Source organism: Rhipicephalus microplus, chromosome 5 (genome assembly GCF_043290135.1).
Source record: "Rhipicephalus microplus isolate Deutch F79 chromosome 5, USDA_Rmic, whole genome shotgun sequence".
NCBI classification, from domain to species: Eukaryota; Metazoa; Arthropoda; class Arachnida; order Ixodida; family Ixodidae; genus Rhipicephalus; species Rhipicephalus microplus.
Window position 1 is genome coordinate 176,558,631 of NC_134704.1, and position 18,856 is coordinate 176,577,486.

The window sequence follows — 18,856 nt, forward strand, 5'->3', positions numbered from 1 at the left end:
CCTACCCATGGCTTTTTCCCGCTGACAGAGGGAGAGAGGTGGCACGGTGAGGGGATGATGCCGACGTGAAGAGTGGGCTCGAGCGGTGGAGAGGGTGAAGCGAGGGGTTTGACACGCGGTAACAGGCTAGAGAGAGAGTGACGTCACGCACGCGCTCTGCGAGAGAAAGCGTGACCTACTTGGCACTGCCCCGTTACGGAGGGACATTGCACGAGCTAGCCAAAAAGCTGCTTCGCATCTAATATCGATAAGCATCTCAGAACGCTGTGGCACTGTATTCCTACAGCTCTTTAATTTTACTGCTGGAAAGTGAAATCTAAAGAACGCCTACACAACAACAACCAAGTAGTGGTACGTGAAAAACTATGTTTGGTTGTTTGCAACCGCTATCTAAAATCACAAGGTTCCCCTTCCAACATACTTGTACGGGCAAGAAAATGAGCGATTACAGTGTAACAACTGAAGTAAAAAACGAAAAAAACAGGAATGAGCACTTTTTCTTGTCCCTGTTTTTTTTTTCTTTTCTAGTTACGCTGTAAATACTCGTTTTCATGCGCCATGCGAATATATTGATTCCAAATAACCAACTAGCCTGAGCATCAGTCCTATCAAGTTCAGCTTTCTTCATTGGTGTTGTGTGACAAAAGGTTGAAAATGCCTATTTATACATTCAAAATATCTTCAATAGCAAGATAGAATTCAGGCAACAACTTGAGTGAGTTTGAATAACCAGTTCATTGTAGAGTAACAGAACGACAACAAAGCAACCAGACTGAAAGTCTACAGTGTTTTTCCCTGTATAGTGCTGCACATTTAAGTCTGGTTGTCTTGTCGTAGTGCACTTTTACACTAAGTTATTTTAACATATGCGCTTCCCTGTAGTATGTCTGTGAACCAGATTGCAATGTTTTCCTGTGCCAGCTTAATAAGCCGACGTTTTTATAAAATTTTGCGGTGGTGAAGCACCACTCTAAATGTAGAATATAGGAAACTATACTGCTGGCAAATCTCCAGATTTCACGTATAGTAATTTAAGCCAGAAAGTCACAACGGAGCAAAAATATTTTAATGTGTACGGGAAAGTACTCTTACTCCGGCACAGGAAAACCCATCAGTGTATAGCGGAGGAAACTGCCAGCGCTTGCTTGAGAAACAAACAGCACCTCCGGGAGCACAAATTAACGGCCAACAATGAAGCCATTAAAGATGTTGCACCACGGACTCACCACGTCTTAACGATAGAGTACACCGCCTACAGAGAAGAGCGCCGTTCATTAACGCAGAACGAGAGCTCCCAAAAGGAGCGCACACCACGGGAAACCAGCATCTGCTGCCTTCTACCTACGTCTTGAGGATAACTCTCTCATTGGATAACGACGAAAACAACATATTTCCCAGCCTGTCATTCTCTTTTTGGGCTTCGAGTCTACTGTGGCAATGTTCTGGCAAATGGCCCAATGTATAAAAATTGAAATCGTAGAGATGTTCGTTCTTGTGGAATATTTTTAAAGCCACAGTTACAGTTTTCAAGGTTCGCTATTTGTATATAAAAAAAACTCAAGGTGGTCTATAGCCCTTCTTGAACAGTCTTCACCAACTATAGTTATCAGCTTAGCGCAAGCAATTGTGCCGGAAAAGGCTGCCATCGGCTGTGCTGCGAGAGTCATTATGCATAGGCACTGAAAAGTGTTTGGTTTATGCGCAGAGCGTAGCATAGCCACATCGATGTTGTTGTGTGAGCCCATATTGCAAAATTCATCGCGAATAGAGTGTCACCCAACGTTGTCTTTGCCAAAATCCGACCAGAATTTTTTGATGTTCTCGGTCAGGCTTACACTAACAAGGAAACAAGTGCGACCTACTGGAGCTTAGCGAAATTCTTTCATTCATCGATTCACTGTTCAGGAGCTTTTGAGGATTTTTTTTTTTTACATAAGTGATATTGGCCTCACCCTTTACCTGCGCAGAGCTAGGTTCACGAGTACTGCAGCATTTTATGAAGTCGATTTGAGCTCTGAGACACCCTGTTGTACGTGTACGGTTTAACGCATGCAAGAACATTTGTGCCTTCAAGGATGACCCACATAGAATCACGCGAGCATGAACACTTTGCGCGTTTACCAAAAGATTGATGCACTTCCCGAAAGTTGCTTCTGTCCTATCTGGCACTTTCACACACTTTCCGCATTTTCCCAGTGTTGACAGTGTGTTAGCGGGTCACTCCTATGCAGTTTACATTAGCAATGATCATTGACTGCATTAAAGTTTCCACCTAATTAACTTGTTTGACTTTTTAAAATTAAGCCATGCGTCCAACTACATTTAACGTATAAGCACCTCTGCTATAACCCATTTTGACGGCAACGTGATACAATATGGTTCCTCATACCTCTTTTTCAGCTCTCACGACACCAGCCCCTCGGTTGTTTGTACCCACAAGTAAGCAATCGTTCTGTTTTGATATATTTTTCTATTTGTGAAATCCTGAAATGATTCAATTTGGCTTTATCAGGTTTGAACCAATATTTTCTTATTGCTATTTGCAAAATTCTTGGAATGCTGTCAATCACTTATTGAAGCAAATGTCATCGACTTGTTACACCAAAAAAAAAAAAACAGGAAGAGAAAGAGTAGCATGACGACTGCTAAATACGTCTCTTTTTTATCACTAAAGTGATGTTGGTCAGTTTTTACATCACTCGTTATTCAGGACTGATCAATGAGGAACTCGCTGATGGGAAAGGTATCGCTTCCCAGTAAATTCTGTGTACGACAGGTTTCATGGCATATATGTGCTTTTATATGAAAACTTGTTGGCTTGACAAGAAGACCTCGTGGTAAATTTGAAGATATTACAAAATTGAAGGTATAGCGTAGTCCAGGCTGTTTGAGGAAATTGGGTTGTTAGTCACTCGGTTAGTTATTTAGTTAGTTAATAATTCAGGTTTAGGTGCACGTTAAAGAACCCCGTTGGTCGAAATTTCCGGAACCCTCCACTACGGCATCTCTCATAATCATATGGTGGTTTTTGGAAAGTGAACGACACATATGCAATAAAATCCTATCAGTTAGTTATTAATTTTTTCATTCATTAAATACGCGTTCCTAACCGGCATATTAGAGAAGGTTTGAGTTCTTAAAAACGGCTGCACAAGATACATAATTCTAAAGCGAATCGACACAGACAACTGTCTTCGCAGTATAACAGAAGCTTGTGATCTGTAAATGTACTCTGCCGTTTAATATATTGATTAATCCGTATCTCACTAAGATGTCGAAGCTTGCATGAAAGCTCATGTTACTATAGAAAATGAAAATTGAGCTTTTTATGGAGCGCATGCTGCGCACATTTGTTTCAAATAAGATAGAAAATTATAGCTGAATTTGGAGGCTTATAATGCAGTTGGCACTTTTGCTCGTTTTGTTCATATTGGGGATAGTCAGTCTGGTCAGAAGCGACCCACTAACAAACATTAGTTCCGAATGTTGAAGCTGTTGCAGTGTTTGCGTAGCATATTTTATAGCAAAAGCGTTATAGACTGTTAAAATTCACAGATTTAATTTCTCGTAAGAAAGAATACTTGAAATAGTGAGACGTCATGCAAGCCAGGCTTCCCCAGAGATTTAGAACGTAGTAACACAGCTACAAAGCATGTTGTTGCTGCTAACAAAGCGTACATCTATATTTTCTGACATCTCAAGATCACATAATATAGATAGAATAACGTAGATAACTCGCATTATTGAAGATCGCATAACGTAGATAACCCCATTCCTATTTATTGCTCTGTAGAGATCACCAAGATTGTTGACGTTATTCCAGTTTAGTGGCATTCTGCTGAAGGCTGCCCTTGCAAGTGCGTCATGCCACTTCAGTAGGTGAAAAGCTGGCGGAGATTTATAGTTTTGAGAAAAAATTATTTCTCAAGTTTGAAAAATATTAACCACAATGAACTTCGCCCACTTTTAGCTAATACATAGAGCTTTCAAATGAAATATCTTCCATATTTTTAGTCTGACCACCAAGGCAAGTTTTTTGATGCTGAATACAGAGCTTTCCCCCAAAAAATTTAAATTCAAAGCTTTTCAGACTACTTATACCATCAGTTCAGTACCTAAGTTAAATTGAATTTGTTGCATGTCAAACAAGCCACCAGCACATATTTTATTTGTGTCCTTGGAGCTTGCCATCTTCCACGAAAAAATTTCAAGTTTGACATCTTTATTGATTATTGCTCGTGGGAACAGTCCTCGAAAAAGAGTAAGTCATTCATTTCAGAGGTATATCACTTCGTTAGTTTGCGGCAAAGACCGTTTTAACGAGTGCATTTCAAAAAGGTCTTGTGAAAAAAAATGTTCTTTGACACCTTTTAGCTCAGTCAGCACCAAACTACAGACTCTCATAAACAAAGAGGAAAATTTTAAGTAACAGAAATACATTACCAGGACGAGTGTTACACTTTAAGAAACATGTGGAAATCTTTTCAGCCATTACGTAATGGTAGAAAAAACGCTGGATGATTTGGCTACTCGTGCAAGAACTGCTCGAACGTTGAAAACTTTGCGTACCACTACAGAAGTAATGTCATAAATCCATCATTCAATAGAGGTTTCTCTGCACTTACCTGTATTTCTGTGCGAAAATCTTAACCTTTACTTTTATTTCTGATGGGACCTGCTCGTGGCCGTCCAGTTGCAGCGAAACGGCAATCTCGTCAGACACGCCAGATTTTCACTTCTGGCGCCTCAAGACTGCCAGTTGCTCCTACCGGCGGTAAATTACTGTAAAGATCTCTTAATTTCAACGCAAGGTGTCCGTTCGCTGCGATGTAGTCGAAATGCTGGCAACACTCATAATCACCTTGCTTCGAGGTGCTCCAACTGCTTTGACGGTGCGACAGTGTAACTTGTCATCTGATTATCGTCTGCTTCTCTCTAATTTACATTCGGTGAATACGAATCCTTAGATATGCAATGTTGCAGATATTTTCCCAATTATAAGAGTCTAATTTTCTTTAAAATATATATGTAGCTTTTTAAATCTGTTTTTACAGAACAAAGCTTTATTCCCTGGTTTCTTTTGCTTTATAAACAAGCTTGGCCAAGGGTGCAGACGAAGCATAATCGCGATCTCTCAGCCAGACCGCAATGCATGGACTGCGATCGTCTTCATCCCGATAGGATGTAGCAGTACCTAATCCAGATCGTGGCTAATCCGGATCGGCACTGATCGCGACTCAAAATGTCGGTGTGACACCGGTACAAAATCCGTAAACAGCGCATGTAGTTATAGGAGAAGTAGATGATAAGCAGACAAGTTCAACTCTCTCACGCCGTTGGAGCAGTTGGAGCACCTCGATGCAAATTGATTGAATGTCGCCACTATTTCAAATACGTCAAGCGTATGCACACTTCGTGGTCAAATTAAGAGATCTTTACACTAATTTACCGCTGGCAGAAGCAACTGGGATTTTTGAGGTGCCAGAAGTGAAAGTCTAGCGTGTATGACGAGATTGCCGTTTCGCTGCAACTGGATGGCTACGAGCAGGTGCCATCATAAATAAAAGTTGAGGTTAAGATTCTCGTAGATCAATACAGGTAAGTGCAGAGAAACCTCTATTGAATGATGGGTTTATGACATTACTTTTGTAGTGCACAACAATCTTTTTGACGTTCCAGCTGTTCTTACACAATTTACATATTGCTGATAAATGGCCATAGTGAAATAACGTGCGCTGCGTTTTGTCAATGGCATGTTTGCGTCACGCACGTTTCACCTAGTGTATTTCATGTGACCCAAGATCGAACCGGATCAGCTTAGACCGCGTAGCAGCGGGCATATTGTTCATCGCGATCAAGAAAACTGATCCAGATCACCCTGATAGTGACTAAAAGGGCCTGTGTGACACCGGCATTAAATTGAGGACGATGCAGCGAGCGATTGAAAGAAAAATGATAAGTGTAATCTTAAGGGACACGAAGAAAGCAGCGTGGGTCAGGGAACAAACAGGTGTTGAGGACATCTCAGTCGAAATTAAGAAGACGAAACTGGCATTGGCATGGCAAGTAGCATGGATTCGAAATATGTGTTTGTCAGTAACGAACCGAATTCTGAGAGAAGGCGTATGCACAAGGGCCAGACAGAAAGTTAGGTGGGCAGAGGAGCACCAGAAGTTTGCGGGATAAGGTGACGCAGCAAGCACACGACCGGGTTGATTGATGGAACATGAGAGAACCGTTTGCTCGGCAGTTGGTATACTGAGGCCGATTATGAAGCAAAGAAATATGCAGAAACCATATTGAACGGTAGCAGCAATTGTACAAGAAACCACCATTCGCCGCCTTTGCGTACGGTGTAAAGTCGAAGTTTACCCATTTTGGCCAATCGATATCACTTGTGCGCCTCTACAAAGCAAACCCACAAGCCCCTCCCGGCGTGAGCTTAAGAGGCTCATATGAGGAGATAGAGAATACATCTCTTTCACATCTAGGCGAGGGATACATGCTGGCAACAGCTGCACTTGGTTTTTTTTTTCTCTAGTTACATTCAAAACATAACTTTTACTAGGATAAACTTATTTGATTCGATATAGTATTTATTCTTGCTCCAATCAGCTCCAGGACTCGTGCCACCACCGCCACCACCACCACCGCGACCGCCGCCATTCCGGCCTCCGACGTTCGCACAGACGACATCTCAGCAGACAACGCAGAGGCCGCCGACTTTCGGACCGGTGACGCAGCGACCAACGACTCAGAGGCCTGTGACTGAGGGGTTTGAAACTCAAAGGCCTACGACACAAAGGCCCACTACTCAGAGGCCGACGACTGAAAGCATAACGACGCCGAGGCCTACAACACAAAGGCTCACTACACAGAGGCCCACATCACAAAGGCAAACGACTCAGAAATCAACGACACAGAAAGCAACGACGTCGAGGCCCGGAACACTGATGTTAACGACGCCAAGGCTGATGACTCCGAGACCCTCGGTGCCGTTTCCGACGACGCCGAGGCCCACAACACAAAGGCCTACGACGCAGAGACCTGTAACGCGGAGTCCGACAGCGCCACCAACACCTGCGCCATCTTTGAAGCCTACAAATCTGCAGGAGCTTCCACCCACGCCAAGGCTCGCTTTCCAACCTGGCAGTACGTATACAAGAACTGTGAGATCTGAAAACGAAAGTCTGTCACTCTTCGCTAGGTGCGTCATGTGCAACGTGGTCACAGTCATTGCGATTAGCACAGTAAACAACTGCATTGAAAAGTGAAGTATTTATTCACAAGGCACGATCATCTCTGCATGGCTCATAGGTGTCTACTCGTGTGCCCTGTGTTTATATATTGCCTTTTTAGCACACAGAATATATATCCACGTAGAGGCGTCAGATGGTATTGCAATGCCGTTCTGTCCATTTGAGCTCACTCTCGTCTTTATGGCAGTGTGTGAATAAGCAAGGTAGTAAAAAACATACGAAGAATGTAAACTCTTACATTTTTGTTGATATTCCCGCTGTTTTTTAGCGTAAAAACAGACAACGATTGCAATTTTGTCTGGTGGTGAAGCTCGCCATTTTATCAGAACGAGTATAGAAAACTGAAGTAGCTGCACGTAAACACATGACATAAAATAAATCAGATAATGTATTCTTCCAAGTATGGGCGTGTATTACGCATAGTTTATTAGTGTTTACAGACAGTTAAGTTAGGCTTAGTGCAATAATTATTTCATCTAGTCTCGGTGTAAACAGTATTTTAGGTATCTGACGGTGCCATTGCTTGTCATTCAAGTGGCACCGCGAATTTATTTGAGTAGGTTGGTTGGCATGCAACTTGCTCCACGGTAGAAGCATGCGTATAGCGTTGACACCATTCTCAGTATTGTTTTTTGATCATAGAAACCATCAAATTTCAAATATTAGCCTAACTTGAAGCGTCGTATGCAAACGACACACCTCTGAAAGTGGAAGGCAATCTGAATCGCATTGCCAAGGAATGCTACAAAATTTATGAAGCATGCGTGCGCAAAGAACGTTCTGGTCGTTCGAAGGTGCAAGTTCTGAAACTGCCTAATTCTGGGGTCTATAACTCCCCTCAACTATTGGGTCAAAAACCAGAAAATTTACTCGTGCCACGATAGTGAAAAAAGCTAAAGCGAATAGGGGTGGGGAGGAGTAGTTTGTAAAGAGCTTTAGCTAACATTGCCATATCAGAGACCTTTCATATATATCATATATAGAACATTTCCGAAGATTTGGCGCCAGCATATGAACAAAGCAATGCATCTCCAAGGTTACTGAAATATGACTTAATTTTCCCATTTCTCTATCATCACTTGCTTACTACAGTGGGTTCCTCGCAAAAAAATGCTTAAGAGCAGTCATGCATGGCTCGTTCATAGGCATAGTTATTAATTTAAAAAATGTTCGCAGAAGAAAGTCAAGAGTGGCTCGCGGGCCGTTTGGGACATCAAAGGCCTGCGTGTTTGAGACTCGACCTAATTATATATTTTCGTTTACAGCTGCACAAAATGCCGTTTTCACAGGACGGCAACCGACACCAATTTTCCCCATCATCCCATCTTCACCCGCACAACGTGAGTGCAGTTATTCTTTTGGTTTTTTTTGCTTCTTTTGCAATATATTACATTTAGATACAAAGCAGGACAAGTAATTTCTGCACTGTTTGTAATAGGTACGGGAGTATTCACTTGCAAAAACTGAAAAATGAGAAAAGAAAGGTATGTACGTGACTAAACTTTCACAGGCTACAAAAATGTATCGAAAACAACATTGATTCGGTCATGCTTTTTAGCACAAAAATGTATAAAATCCACGCACCCCAGCCTGTGTATCATAGTTTCCGAGCACGAATCTTTGCAAAAGCCTTTGTCCTCATTTCTACGGGATGAACTTAAGCTTCTACCCATAAATGACAAATTTCTTACAAAGAACTCATATGGCGTCTTGCACTACACAAATATGCATTAGAAAAGCAGTTTCAAAAGAAGGTCTTCTTCGGCTTTTTCTGTTGTTTCTAAAATCTTTGTTCTATGGGTGGACAGGCGGTGTCTCTTTAAGAAAGAAAGGTCTATGCATAGACAGAGAATGAATGAATAAACCTTAAAGTCCGGAAGTTTTACAGGGTGAGGTGGGAGAAGAGGGGATTAGCCCCTGTCCCTTGCCACTCTCCGTAGATTATGATGGCGGTATCTCAGGTCACCGCTCGAAATCCTTGCACCCGGGCGGCATCTTCAGCTTGCCGAACGGCCCAAAGCTGGTCGGCCAGCTCGTCGCTTGTGAGTGCTGCCTCCCAGCGGCAGCTGCAGCTGACGCCGCCGATCGGCAACAGTGACCGTAGCCGCGGCGGAGGCCGGCCCCTGCCCTCACGCGGTGGTGGCAGCAGCAATTGGCCTCGAAGAGAAAAGTTGTGAGGTCGGCTGGAACACGTTTCTGGCCTGCTATTCAGCTTTAGGTAAGGGAAGGGGTGGTGGAGAAAGTAGTGAAAAGGTGTTGATTGGGATGAGGATGAAGGCGATGATGCATCGAAACCTTGAGTGTTGAAAAGTTATTTACAGTCCTTTTTCCACTTTAGCCTTAAGCAAAAACATGTTCACAGTTTGAAAACGTAGCGCTGATGATGACGTGTAGGGTGTGTGCATAGGGTCATGTACAGCACCAATAATTTGTGGCTTGTTTTTATTTGCACCCAGGCAGAACAAGCAATACCGAAATATTAACAACGAAAGTGCACAAGGGTTTTAGATACGTTGATGATTTTATGTTATTTCTTCAGATTTTCATGCATCAGGGTTTAAACAAAAAGTTAACAAAGCACTGTCCATTGCAGCAAAATGTCCAGAAGTCCTTCAGATAACGTATCAATTACGAAGTGAAGGAACCACTTGTTTTTCAGTCATAAAGTATATTTTTAAGCAAAACCATGTGTGCTTTTTCCGCTCGACACATTCCTTTTTCGATTCGACATATTCGAAACCGACCAAGTGGACAGTCGTAAATACTTGCATCACGAACGACTTGTAAAAATGCAGTCCACACTTCATTGAAAATGTATTGGCCCATCAATATACACGTCTGTCAAAGACCGAATACCCGGGACAGATTATAATTTCTGTGTCAAAAAAAACTGCTCAGAAGCATAAAAATTTCAGTGGGTGAAATTTCAGTACGTGACGTCTAGTAAGTGAAGAAAAACAAGAGATATAGGGTATCACACAATCTGAAGAAAAATTAGCCGTAGCCTCACTCGGAGAAGCCAGGATATACGCCGCGTGAGCTGTGCATGGACGGAGGAACGAGCCACGGACGCACAAATCATGTATGGATGAACGAACCATGGATCCATTTACGAACGAAGAAACCACGGGTGAATGAATTGATGAACGGACGGACTAGAGAGCGACTGATCTCACGCGAGTAAAGTGCCAAACCACCAGAGAAACGTCACTCCAGGTGCTTCCAGGCCCTCGGCACGCCGGCTGTGTACCATGTGATGTCACTGTTTCTCGTGCTCGCGCAGATCTGCTCACCGTAAGCCATGCGAAACTCCTCATGCTCGGCCAGTGCAGCTTACGCTACGAAATCGCCCAGTGTGCTGAGGTTAAATTGTGGTGACTATGAAACTATGAAGAATGGCTGATGACAAAAGCAGAAACAAAAAGATATGCAATAAGAAGCATAGCACCAGTCTAATCAGATTAAAGAAGGAATAGCTTACCGCATACTTTAATCATGTGGTCGCTTTGCATAGGGCAATCATCCCGGTGTATTAACGATTGCCCACGTGAGCACGCTAGTATTGTCACGAATGAAACAAGTAACTGGTCGGCCATCTACATCAGGAATTTCGAGTACAGGCATGGGTGGGAATACTGCACTTTAATGGCCAGAAACAGAAACCAAATCACGCAGCTGATAAAAGAAATTTAGGAAGGGGAGACTTTTGGCCTTGTGAGTAGGACAGACTTTTTGGAAAGGTGAAAGGGCGAAGAGGACACACACAAGTGCTAGCTTCCAACGAATGATTTATCAAGCTGTGAATAACACACATCTATGCATCGGACTAACACTCGCACATGCTCTCATGGAGGAATACAAGTTATTTATTTTGTCAGAGGGAGTCGGGGTACTGACACTTTCATCACGCAGCGTACGAATAGTAGCTCATTTCGTGATTATCTAGTGGTTTTGGCAAGGTTTCCTGCACACAATGGAACTACCATGTAAAAGTGGAACGCAGTCATGCGTACTACAGTGTACTGCTAACCAGCCATTACCACCTTTTCTTACATTACTGCAATGTTCCCTGAGCCGGTCATTAAGACATCGCCTCATTTGCCCTACGTAACGTTTACCAAATAGGATGCGCAATCGGGCAATAAACGCCTTTTTGGCAGGTTAAGAAGCGTGCCCTGTGGTTTATATGGAAGCCAAGCCTTCCTTGGCAACTAGTTTGCAGTTTTGCGTAGTGTAGTCAACGTATTTGAGGTCCTGAATTCCACTCCAATGTTCGCCCAAGCACCCATCTTTTTGTTACATTGAGAGATACCCTGTGCAGGTGAAGCACACCTTCTTGGAAGGGTACGTAACACGCTCTGTGATTCGTATTGAAGGTAACCCTTTTTTAGCGACTGCGTTGCAGTTTTTACGTAGTTTATCCCTGCATACAACTTTTTTTACGTTAAGATATATTCTGTGGAAGTGGGGCGTAACGACAAACTTATTTCAGCCATGCAAAACAGCAGTTCGTGCAGCATGGCTGCTGGAGGACGGCTTTTTGAGCAGGAATTCCTCGACCGATACAACGAGGTCATCCGGATAACGTGCTTGCTTCAGGCGAGTTTTTTTGGCTTTGACGGTGTTTCCGGAAGGCTCTTCCCCACACCCTAATGAAGGCTACTCTGCCATATCTCTGTATGTTAGAGCCATCTTTAACTCTTTCCCTGTGATGCTTTACTGAAGTGCATCAAGGGTGCCCTTGATAAGTTTTTCTGGACAGAATTTAGGTAGGCGCCACGTATCTCATGCAAGCATCTTTTATATCCTTAAGCTTTGTACCTCGACTCGAGCTAAATGCAATGGGATGAAACACCTTTTAATCAAAAGGAAGGTGTGTGTTGCGCCTGTTCTTAGCTATCTATTTTTAGCCGATCTTAACGGCGTTCTTTTGGCGCAGCTTAGATATGTAGACGACTTTTTGTTTTTTATCAAGAGTGACAAAATTTTGTTCAAACTTGAAGCAGCTAACATATTAACATTCGCTTACGGCCACATGTTCTCACCCAAGAGCTTCTTAGTGAGGATTGTGCAGCAAGTTTCCTCGATGTATGATTTAATTTGCAGGAAAAGCACACGTGCAGGTCTTACGAACCGTGGGCAAGCAAACAGCTGTTACCTTTGCACTCTTCACACTCAAAGCTAGTAAAAGGTCCACTGCCTCGATCATGCACTTAAAAAATATTGTTCCCATCTTTTCGAGAAGAGCATTGAACACCAAGAAACTCGTCTTGAGCAAGGAGGTTATCCCGATTACCTTGTTGTATGAGTCAAAGAATTCCTGTTCAAAAAAAGAAAACAACCGTATTCCCGGAGCCAACTGCACGAACTGATGGTTTTGATGGCCAAATGATGTTTTTCGCTGTGCCCCACCAGCACAGTATATCTCTAACTGTAAGAAATGTGGGTTGTTGGGCGAACATTGGCGTGGTGTGTACGCCTTAAATAGGCTGGCTAAGCTACGTAAAAGCTGCAACCCATTTGCTCAAGCATGGCTTGGCTGCAGTATGAACCACAGGGCATATTACGTACCCTGCAAAAAAAGGAGTTGTTTACCAGATTTTCCTTGCCTATTTGGCACACCATACGTAAAGCAAACGGGGCCACGTTACGACGTCCTAATGACCAGCTCAGGGAACATTGCAGTATTGTAAGGCAAGGTGGCGATGGTTGGTTATCAATAATCTGCAGCACGCGTCACTGCGTTCCACTTTTCTATGTATGTGCTCTTCACCGGACCATTCGCAAAACTACTTTATTAATCATAAAATCGGCTACTATTCGTGGTCTGTGGGATAATTGTGTCAGTACCCTGTCTCACCATCAGACAAAATAAAACTTGTTTTCCTCAATGAAACTGCATCTGTACATGCGTGTGCGTTGGTTCGATGTATAAATATGTGTGACCTACATTACTATCAATCATTTCTTTTAAAATCGCTGCTAACCCACACGTCACGGGATTGAATCGCGGAGGTGTTGGCTAAATTTTTCGTGGGGGGCGAGAACGCTGTAGGCTCGTGTGCTCATATTCGCCTGCTGGTTACAAAAAACCACAGGTGGTCAAAATTTGCGGATCCCTTCACTGCGCGGCGTCTCATAATCATATGGTGGCTGTGGGACGTCAAACCCCACATATAAATCAATCATTTGTTGAAAGTCGGTACACGTGTGTGTCCTCTTAATCGTTTCCCTTTTCAAAAAAATCGGCACTGAATTCATTCAAGTGCGATAATAGAAACTCAGCGCATCTCCGCGCTACTATAGGTAGATTCATCAGCGAAACATCCATTGTTTTATTTATGAAGGAAATGGTGTATTGTAGTAGGCGTAGTCACATCAGTGGTCGTTTTGATCGAGATGCGAAGAACCTGCATTGACGTATATTGGCATGACTTTTTTTTTTGCTGTTTGCCGCTACTAATATTGCTCCCCAACGAAGGCTGTTACCGTGTGCTGGCTTTACTCACTTGCAGCGCTTTAAGGGGTGAAGCACCTTAAGCCGTGGGTCGTGCGTCCGCGATGTATGTAGTAGTAGTAGTAGTAGTAGTAGTGGTAGTAGTAGTAGTAGTAGTAGTAGTAGTAGTAGTAGTAGTAGTAGTAGTAGTAGTAGTAGTAGTAGTAGTAGTAGTAGTAGTGGTGCGTCGTAGTACTAGGTAGCCACCTCGACGGCTGGACTAGAGAAGCGGCACGCGCGCGCTCGTTTGAATTGAGGAGGAAACCCACGCAATTCAATCCTAAATAAAAGGATAGTTCTTTCTGAAAAAAAATAATAACCTACAGAGACGAGTATCGGTGACTTCATGTTCAACAAAAGTTTCCTTGAATTTCATGCTTACTAAAGAAACTAGTACCAGAAGGACGCACTTTGAGCACTTCGTGATCAGAAAAGGTTGTCACGTTTAACTAGCTTGGTGCCACCTCCTTCATTTTAGCAAGGTTTAGCGAGGGTTATAGCTACTGTATATGCTCCCTACGAGAGCATAGTTGTGCTTGGTTCGCCATGACGTTCAAGAGCTGTGCAGTGAAGCCACTTGTCGTGCGCGCATAAGAAAAAATACGATGCAATGTTCCAGCGCGAGTGACGTGCCGCATTTTTATTCGCACGCGCTGATCAAGATTGCACGGTTGCAGTGAAGCGGTATATTGCTACAGGTTGCGAAAAAGCTAGAGGCTCATGTGCTTAGATTTGGGAGCACGTTAAGAACTCCAGGTGGTCAAAATTTTTCGAACCCTCCACTACCGCGTCTCTCAATACGATATGGTGGTTTTGGGACGTTACACTCAACAATTATTTGAATACGGCGCAAATGATTAAAAAGGCAATTCATTTTAAATGATGCCGCTGCGCGGCTTTTACACCTAACGTGCGATGCACAATGTTTCCGCAATGACAATTTTGTGATTGCCCGGTTCATTTTCACCGCGCTAGATGGCACCACCTATCCAGTCTGTCAGGAGCAAACACGTTTGTGGCTTTGACGTTCTGGCTATTCTAGCCTCGTAAATTGGGCCAAAGCAATGTAATGGCTAGGGGTGCTAGCACTCCTGCTTATTTTGACTGAATGTTTGGGGTGTCCGCAGTATGGATATCGCGAGTTCCTATGAACGAAGGTGGATTTGCGAGATAGCGCCGCTAATGTAAAGTATCTCTGGCGGGTAGATTACGTCACGTAAATGTTTATGTTCTGGAAAGACCCGCACATGCGCAGTTTCTATCCGGTAACACGGTAACGTGAAGAAGTATACGTACAAGCTAAAATCCTTTAATGGCAGTCACGGGGAGACTGAAGTCTTCGCGGGCAGAGAATGCGTGGGTGCCGTGCCGTCGTGCACGTAAAGTTAACTTCGCCGCATGAATTGGGACATTTGACCTCAATTTGCCCACGTGACAGCGCTCGTCGAATAGCGGCGTGAACGGCGTAAAGAAAAGGTATGCGGCACTCTGCTACGTATACAGTAACTCTGGCGAGGGTTGGGCCGCAAAGGTGCGAACTAGACACGAAGCGCAGGTCGTAAGAAAGTGCGCGCGTTCCGCTCCTCTAGTCCAGCGGTGCCATCTCTCGTTTAGTCCTTGGAATGTCCGGTACTTCTATATGATGGCGGTACTTTTATATGATGAATACGTGATAACAAGTTGCGAGATGGCGGTACTTTAAGTGTTCCCTAGATGGACAGACGAATGGACAGGCGCATGGACGGACGCATGAATGAACGGACGTGCCCATGGATAAATGCACGAATGAACGCATGGAAAAACGGGCGAGTGGGCGGATGGACGGATGGATGGACGAACGGACGGACAGACGGATGAATGGACGCACAGATGGACGCACGAACGGACTGACGTACGTACCCACGTACAGAAGCAAGAACAAACGAACGGACGGAGATGCGGACGGACGGACGAATGCTTCGCCCCTCTCAAAATGATGCACTCCATAGACATGCTGTGGCATTTTTTTCCAGAAGCTAAACTCCTTCGGCTCTCACGATGTCCGTGGATGCCACTGTCGTAGCATCCCGTACATGGATCATTCATAGCGCCCGTAGAGACTTGAAATAGATCCTATTCATTTGTGCCATCCGTCCATCCATATGCGCATGCTTCGATTCGTCCACGCATCGATTCCTTGTCTGTCTGTGCGTGCGTGCATCTGTTCAACCATCCGTGCATCCATCTGTGCGTACGTGAGCACATGGCATCAGCCAACGCTAAGAACATTGGTCGACGATTGTGTGGTTGCTCTACTCCCCCAACGCATCACGGCTACCGGGATGCTACGGGAACGCTGATTAGAAGACGCGGCGAGAATAAATACGCTGTGAGGGGTGTTCGCTCTTTTTAATGCTTAACAAGCCCCAGCATCCGGCTGCCCCACCACTGCCGCCAGTGTGTGCGGATTCCCCCACTTTGCATTGCATAACGCGTGAGAAGTCTGTGTGTTTTAATTTTTGGACGCGCTATGGCTAGTGTACTGCCGAAAGTCGATATGTCAGACGGGAACAGGTCAGCAGGCTACCATTGAGCTCTGTTTGGCTGCAACAACTATCGAAAGTCTAAAAAGACTCGCAGCCGAGACATGCAAAGTGCACCATACTTATAAACAACTTCGCGTTACACCCCTTCTTCTACAACGAATTGCAAATTTACTATAGGTAGTGTCTGCACTTTTGTCCACATCTTCACCACAACTATTGTGATTCCAGATACTAGCTGCTAGTACACTTTATCTTCACCAAAAAGAAGCAATATCAAAGCTGGCTGTTAATGCAGAAATTGCGTCACCGAGAATTCTCGTGTAACACCAACATACCTCATTCCCATCCTGCTACATAACAGCAGTTAAAACGCCTGTGGCTAGGGAAATCGATGTGCGTGATATTCTGGCTTTTTTGAGTAAGCACTTTCCAAGCAACACGACAGCAACTCCCGTATTATAACTGTTCTTTGATGCAGGATTGCACCTCTGATGTCACTTTGATGAAACGTTCTTTCTCGACTTTTGAATTTTGTGACAATACCTGTGTAGTCTCATGAGAACCGAACCTGTCTTCGCGACAACCTGGGTGTCTTGGATAATCTACTCACGCTTATAGAACCTAGGCCATCACCTGAAGATGTGCGCTTGCAGTGATGCTGAGTTACTCGTCAAAAACAAAGTGACAACACTGTTAATATAAAAACAAACGCCTGACTTGCGCGGAACGTGCAGCGCAGTCACACCGAAAGCTGGAAAAGTGGTCTTTCTAGTCTGCGGTTGATGGCATCGAAGAATTATGCGCGAAGCTTTTGCAATTGGCTGAAGCATTCGACCATCCTCTAGTTACGCAATTCGATTTGTGTGACGGCTGGTTGCTCCGTTGCTGTTATAAAATGCTTTATCGTACATATTAACACTCATTACTTCCCATATGTGACGCCTGTCTAGGGTCAGTTTGCAACGAAGTTTGCAACGTCAGAGTAGCTCAGTACAAAAACTACCACTCGTTCTGTAAGGCTCCTTGTGTATTGTGATAAAATGCTTTTTTTTCCTTATGTGTCACATTCAACCGTAATATAAGGAAAAGAAAATCGGAGCAGTTAGGTGGTCGAATGCTAGGGTGCTACACAGAGGTACTGGGACCAAATCCCACTGTGTCTTGGGTATTTTTTGCTTAGTTAGTCCTAAACGCGCAGTATTTCTTAGCGAACTAAGGCGACTTTCAGCGTATCTATCTATCTATCTATCTATCTATCTATCTATCTATCTATCTATCTATCTATCGATCTATCTATCTATCTATCCCTCTACGACCTTTAGCTCTCCTGGCCGTTTCAATAACAGTATCAATCCCTAAATTCGTTAGGCGAGAATAAGTGACTAGTCATAATATAAAACTGATCTATTGTATGTTTTATTGTCATGATTTACACTTGATGATCTTGCTGCTTTTGCGGTGGTCTCGTTCCCATGACATATTGCCAAACTGGTATGGTATGAGAGGTGCATGGCGAACACAAGTGAGAGACACTAATGCCAAGTTCACACCGAAACATCCGCTTTCTACAGCGACCGAAATTCCCCTGCCGCCGAAACGCAGCGTCGTTCGCACTATATGCGCCCCGCGCCGCCGAATATGCCATCTACTACGGGGCCAACGCGGGATGGATGCGCTGTCATCCGGTTGTTGCCGCGGCTCGCAAACGCTACTACGCTATCCGGTGGTGTATACTTCGACGATTCTCGTACGCAAGAAGCAAGAAAAGACAATACTGCTTACTTTGCTGGCAAGTGGCTGTCTTGTAATGCACGAAGACCAGAAAAACCACCGACGCCAGCGGCGTTGGTGGGTTCGTTTTGCTCTGCAAGACCGCAACAAGCTCGGTCACGCCAACAGCAATCTCGGTCACCTCTTTCACGAAATACGGAGGCGAAGTAGGCACAGAGTAGGTTAAACACCCGTTGGTTTCAACATTCAGTTACGTGCACTGCGGCATAAGAAATGAGTAGGGCTTGGCCGCCATTTCTCAAAATTCCTTGACTAGCGCATCTATTGGTCTGCGGTGACCGATTCGGTGGCAGACGCCGCAAAAATCGGTCGGAGAGTGATCGGCGCGGAGAGGGCCCTTTCAACGGATCTCGCCGCCGCCGAACCGGATTCGGAGCACTTTCGGCGGCCGGAATGCTCAGTGTGAACGCGGCCTAACGTGGAGATTATGACATGCATATCGTGTAAGTCCTGACTACACGCCACGCTCATGGTGCGCTCGCGATTGTTTCCCTATCTTTCCATCTACCAAGTTTGGTATTACGGTACGTGAACGAATGATAAAGGTATATGACTGGTGCAAACACGATAATCATCAGATGTGCTCAATGTAAAACATGACTACATACAACGCTCATGATGGGCTCGCAGCCATTTCCCTAGCTTCCCTTATACCAAATTTAGTATTACGTCATTTGAATGGACGACGAAAGTAAATGAGACGTCTAAACATGACAATCATGACATGCTTGTCATGTAAGTCATGACTACACGCCACGCTCATGGTGCGCTCATGGTCGTTACGC

The 18,856-nt window shown here is 44.2% G+C and overlaps 1 protein-coding gene across 10 annotated transcripts in view; it reads left to right on the top strand.

Annotated features, from left to right (window-relative positions):
* LOC119174109 (uncharacterized) overlaps nt 1-18,856 on the top strand; it is a 155,584-nt gene that overhangs the window by 69,031 nt on the left and 67,697 nt on the right. For 5 of the 10 annotated variants that reach the window (XM_075896206.1, XM_075896207.1, XM_075896204.1 and 2 more), the window contains exons 11-13: nt 2,401-2,439; nt 6,616-7,152; nt 8,525-8,599. In XM_075896206.1, coding sequence (XP_075752321.1) covers nt 2,401-2,439; nt 6,616-7,152; nt 8,525-8,599 — 651 coding nt within the window. The remainder of the gene's footprint in view (nt 1-2,400; nt 2,440-6,615; nt 7,153-8,524; nt 8,600-18,856) is intronic. The other 5 variants (XM_075896211.1, XM_075896214.1, XM_075896212.1 and 2 more) reach the window with 2 other exon arrangements.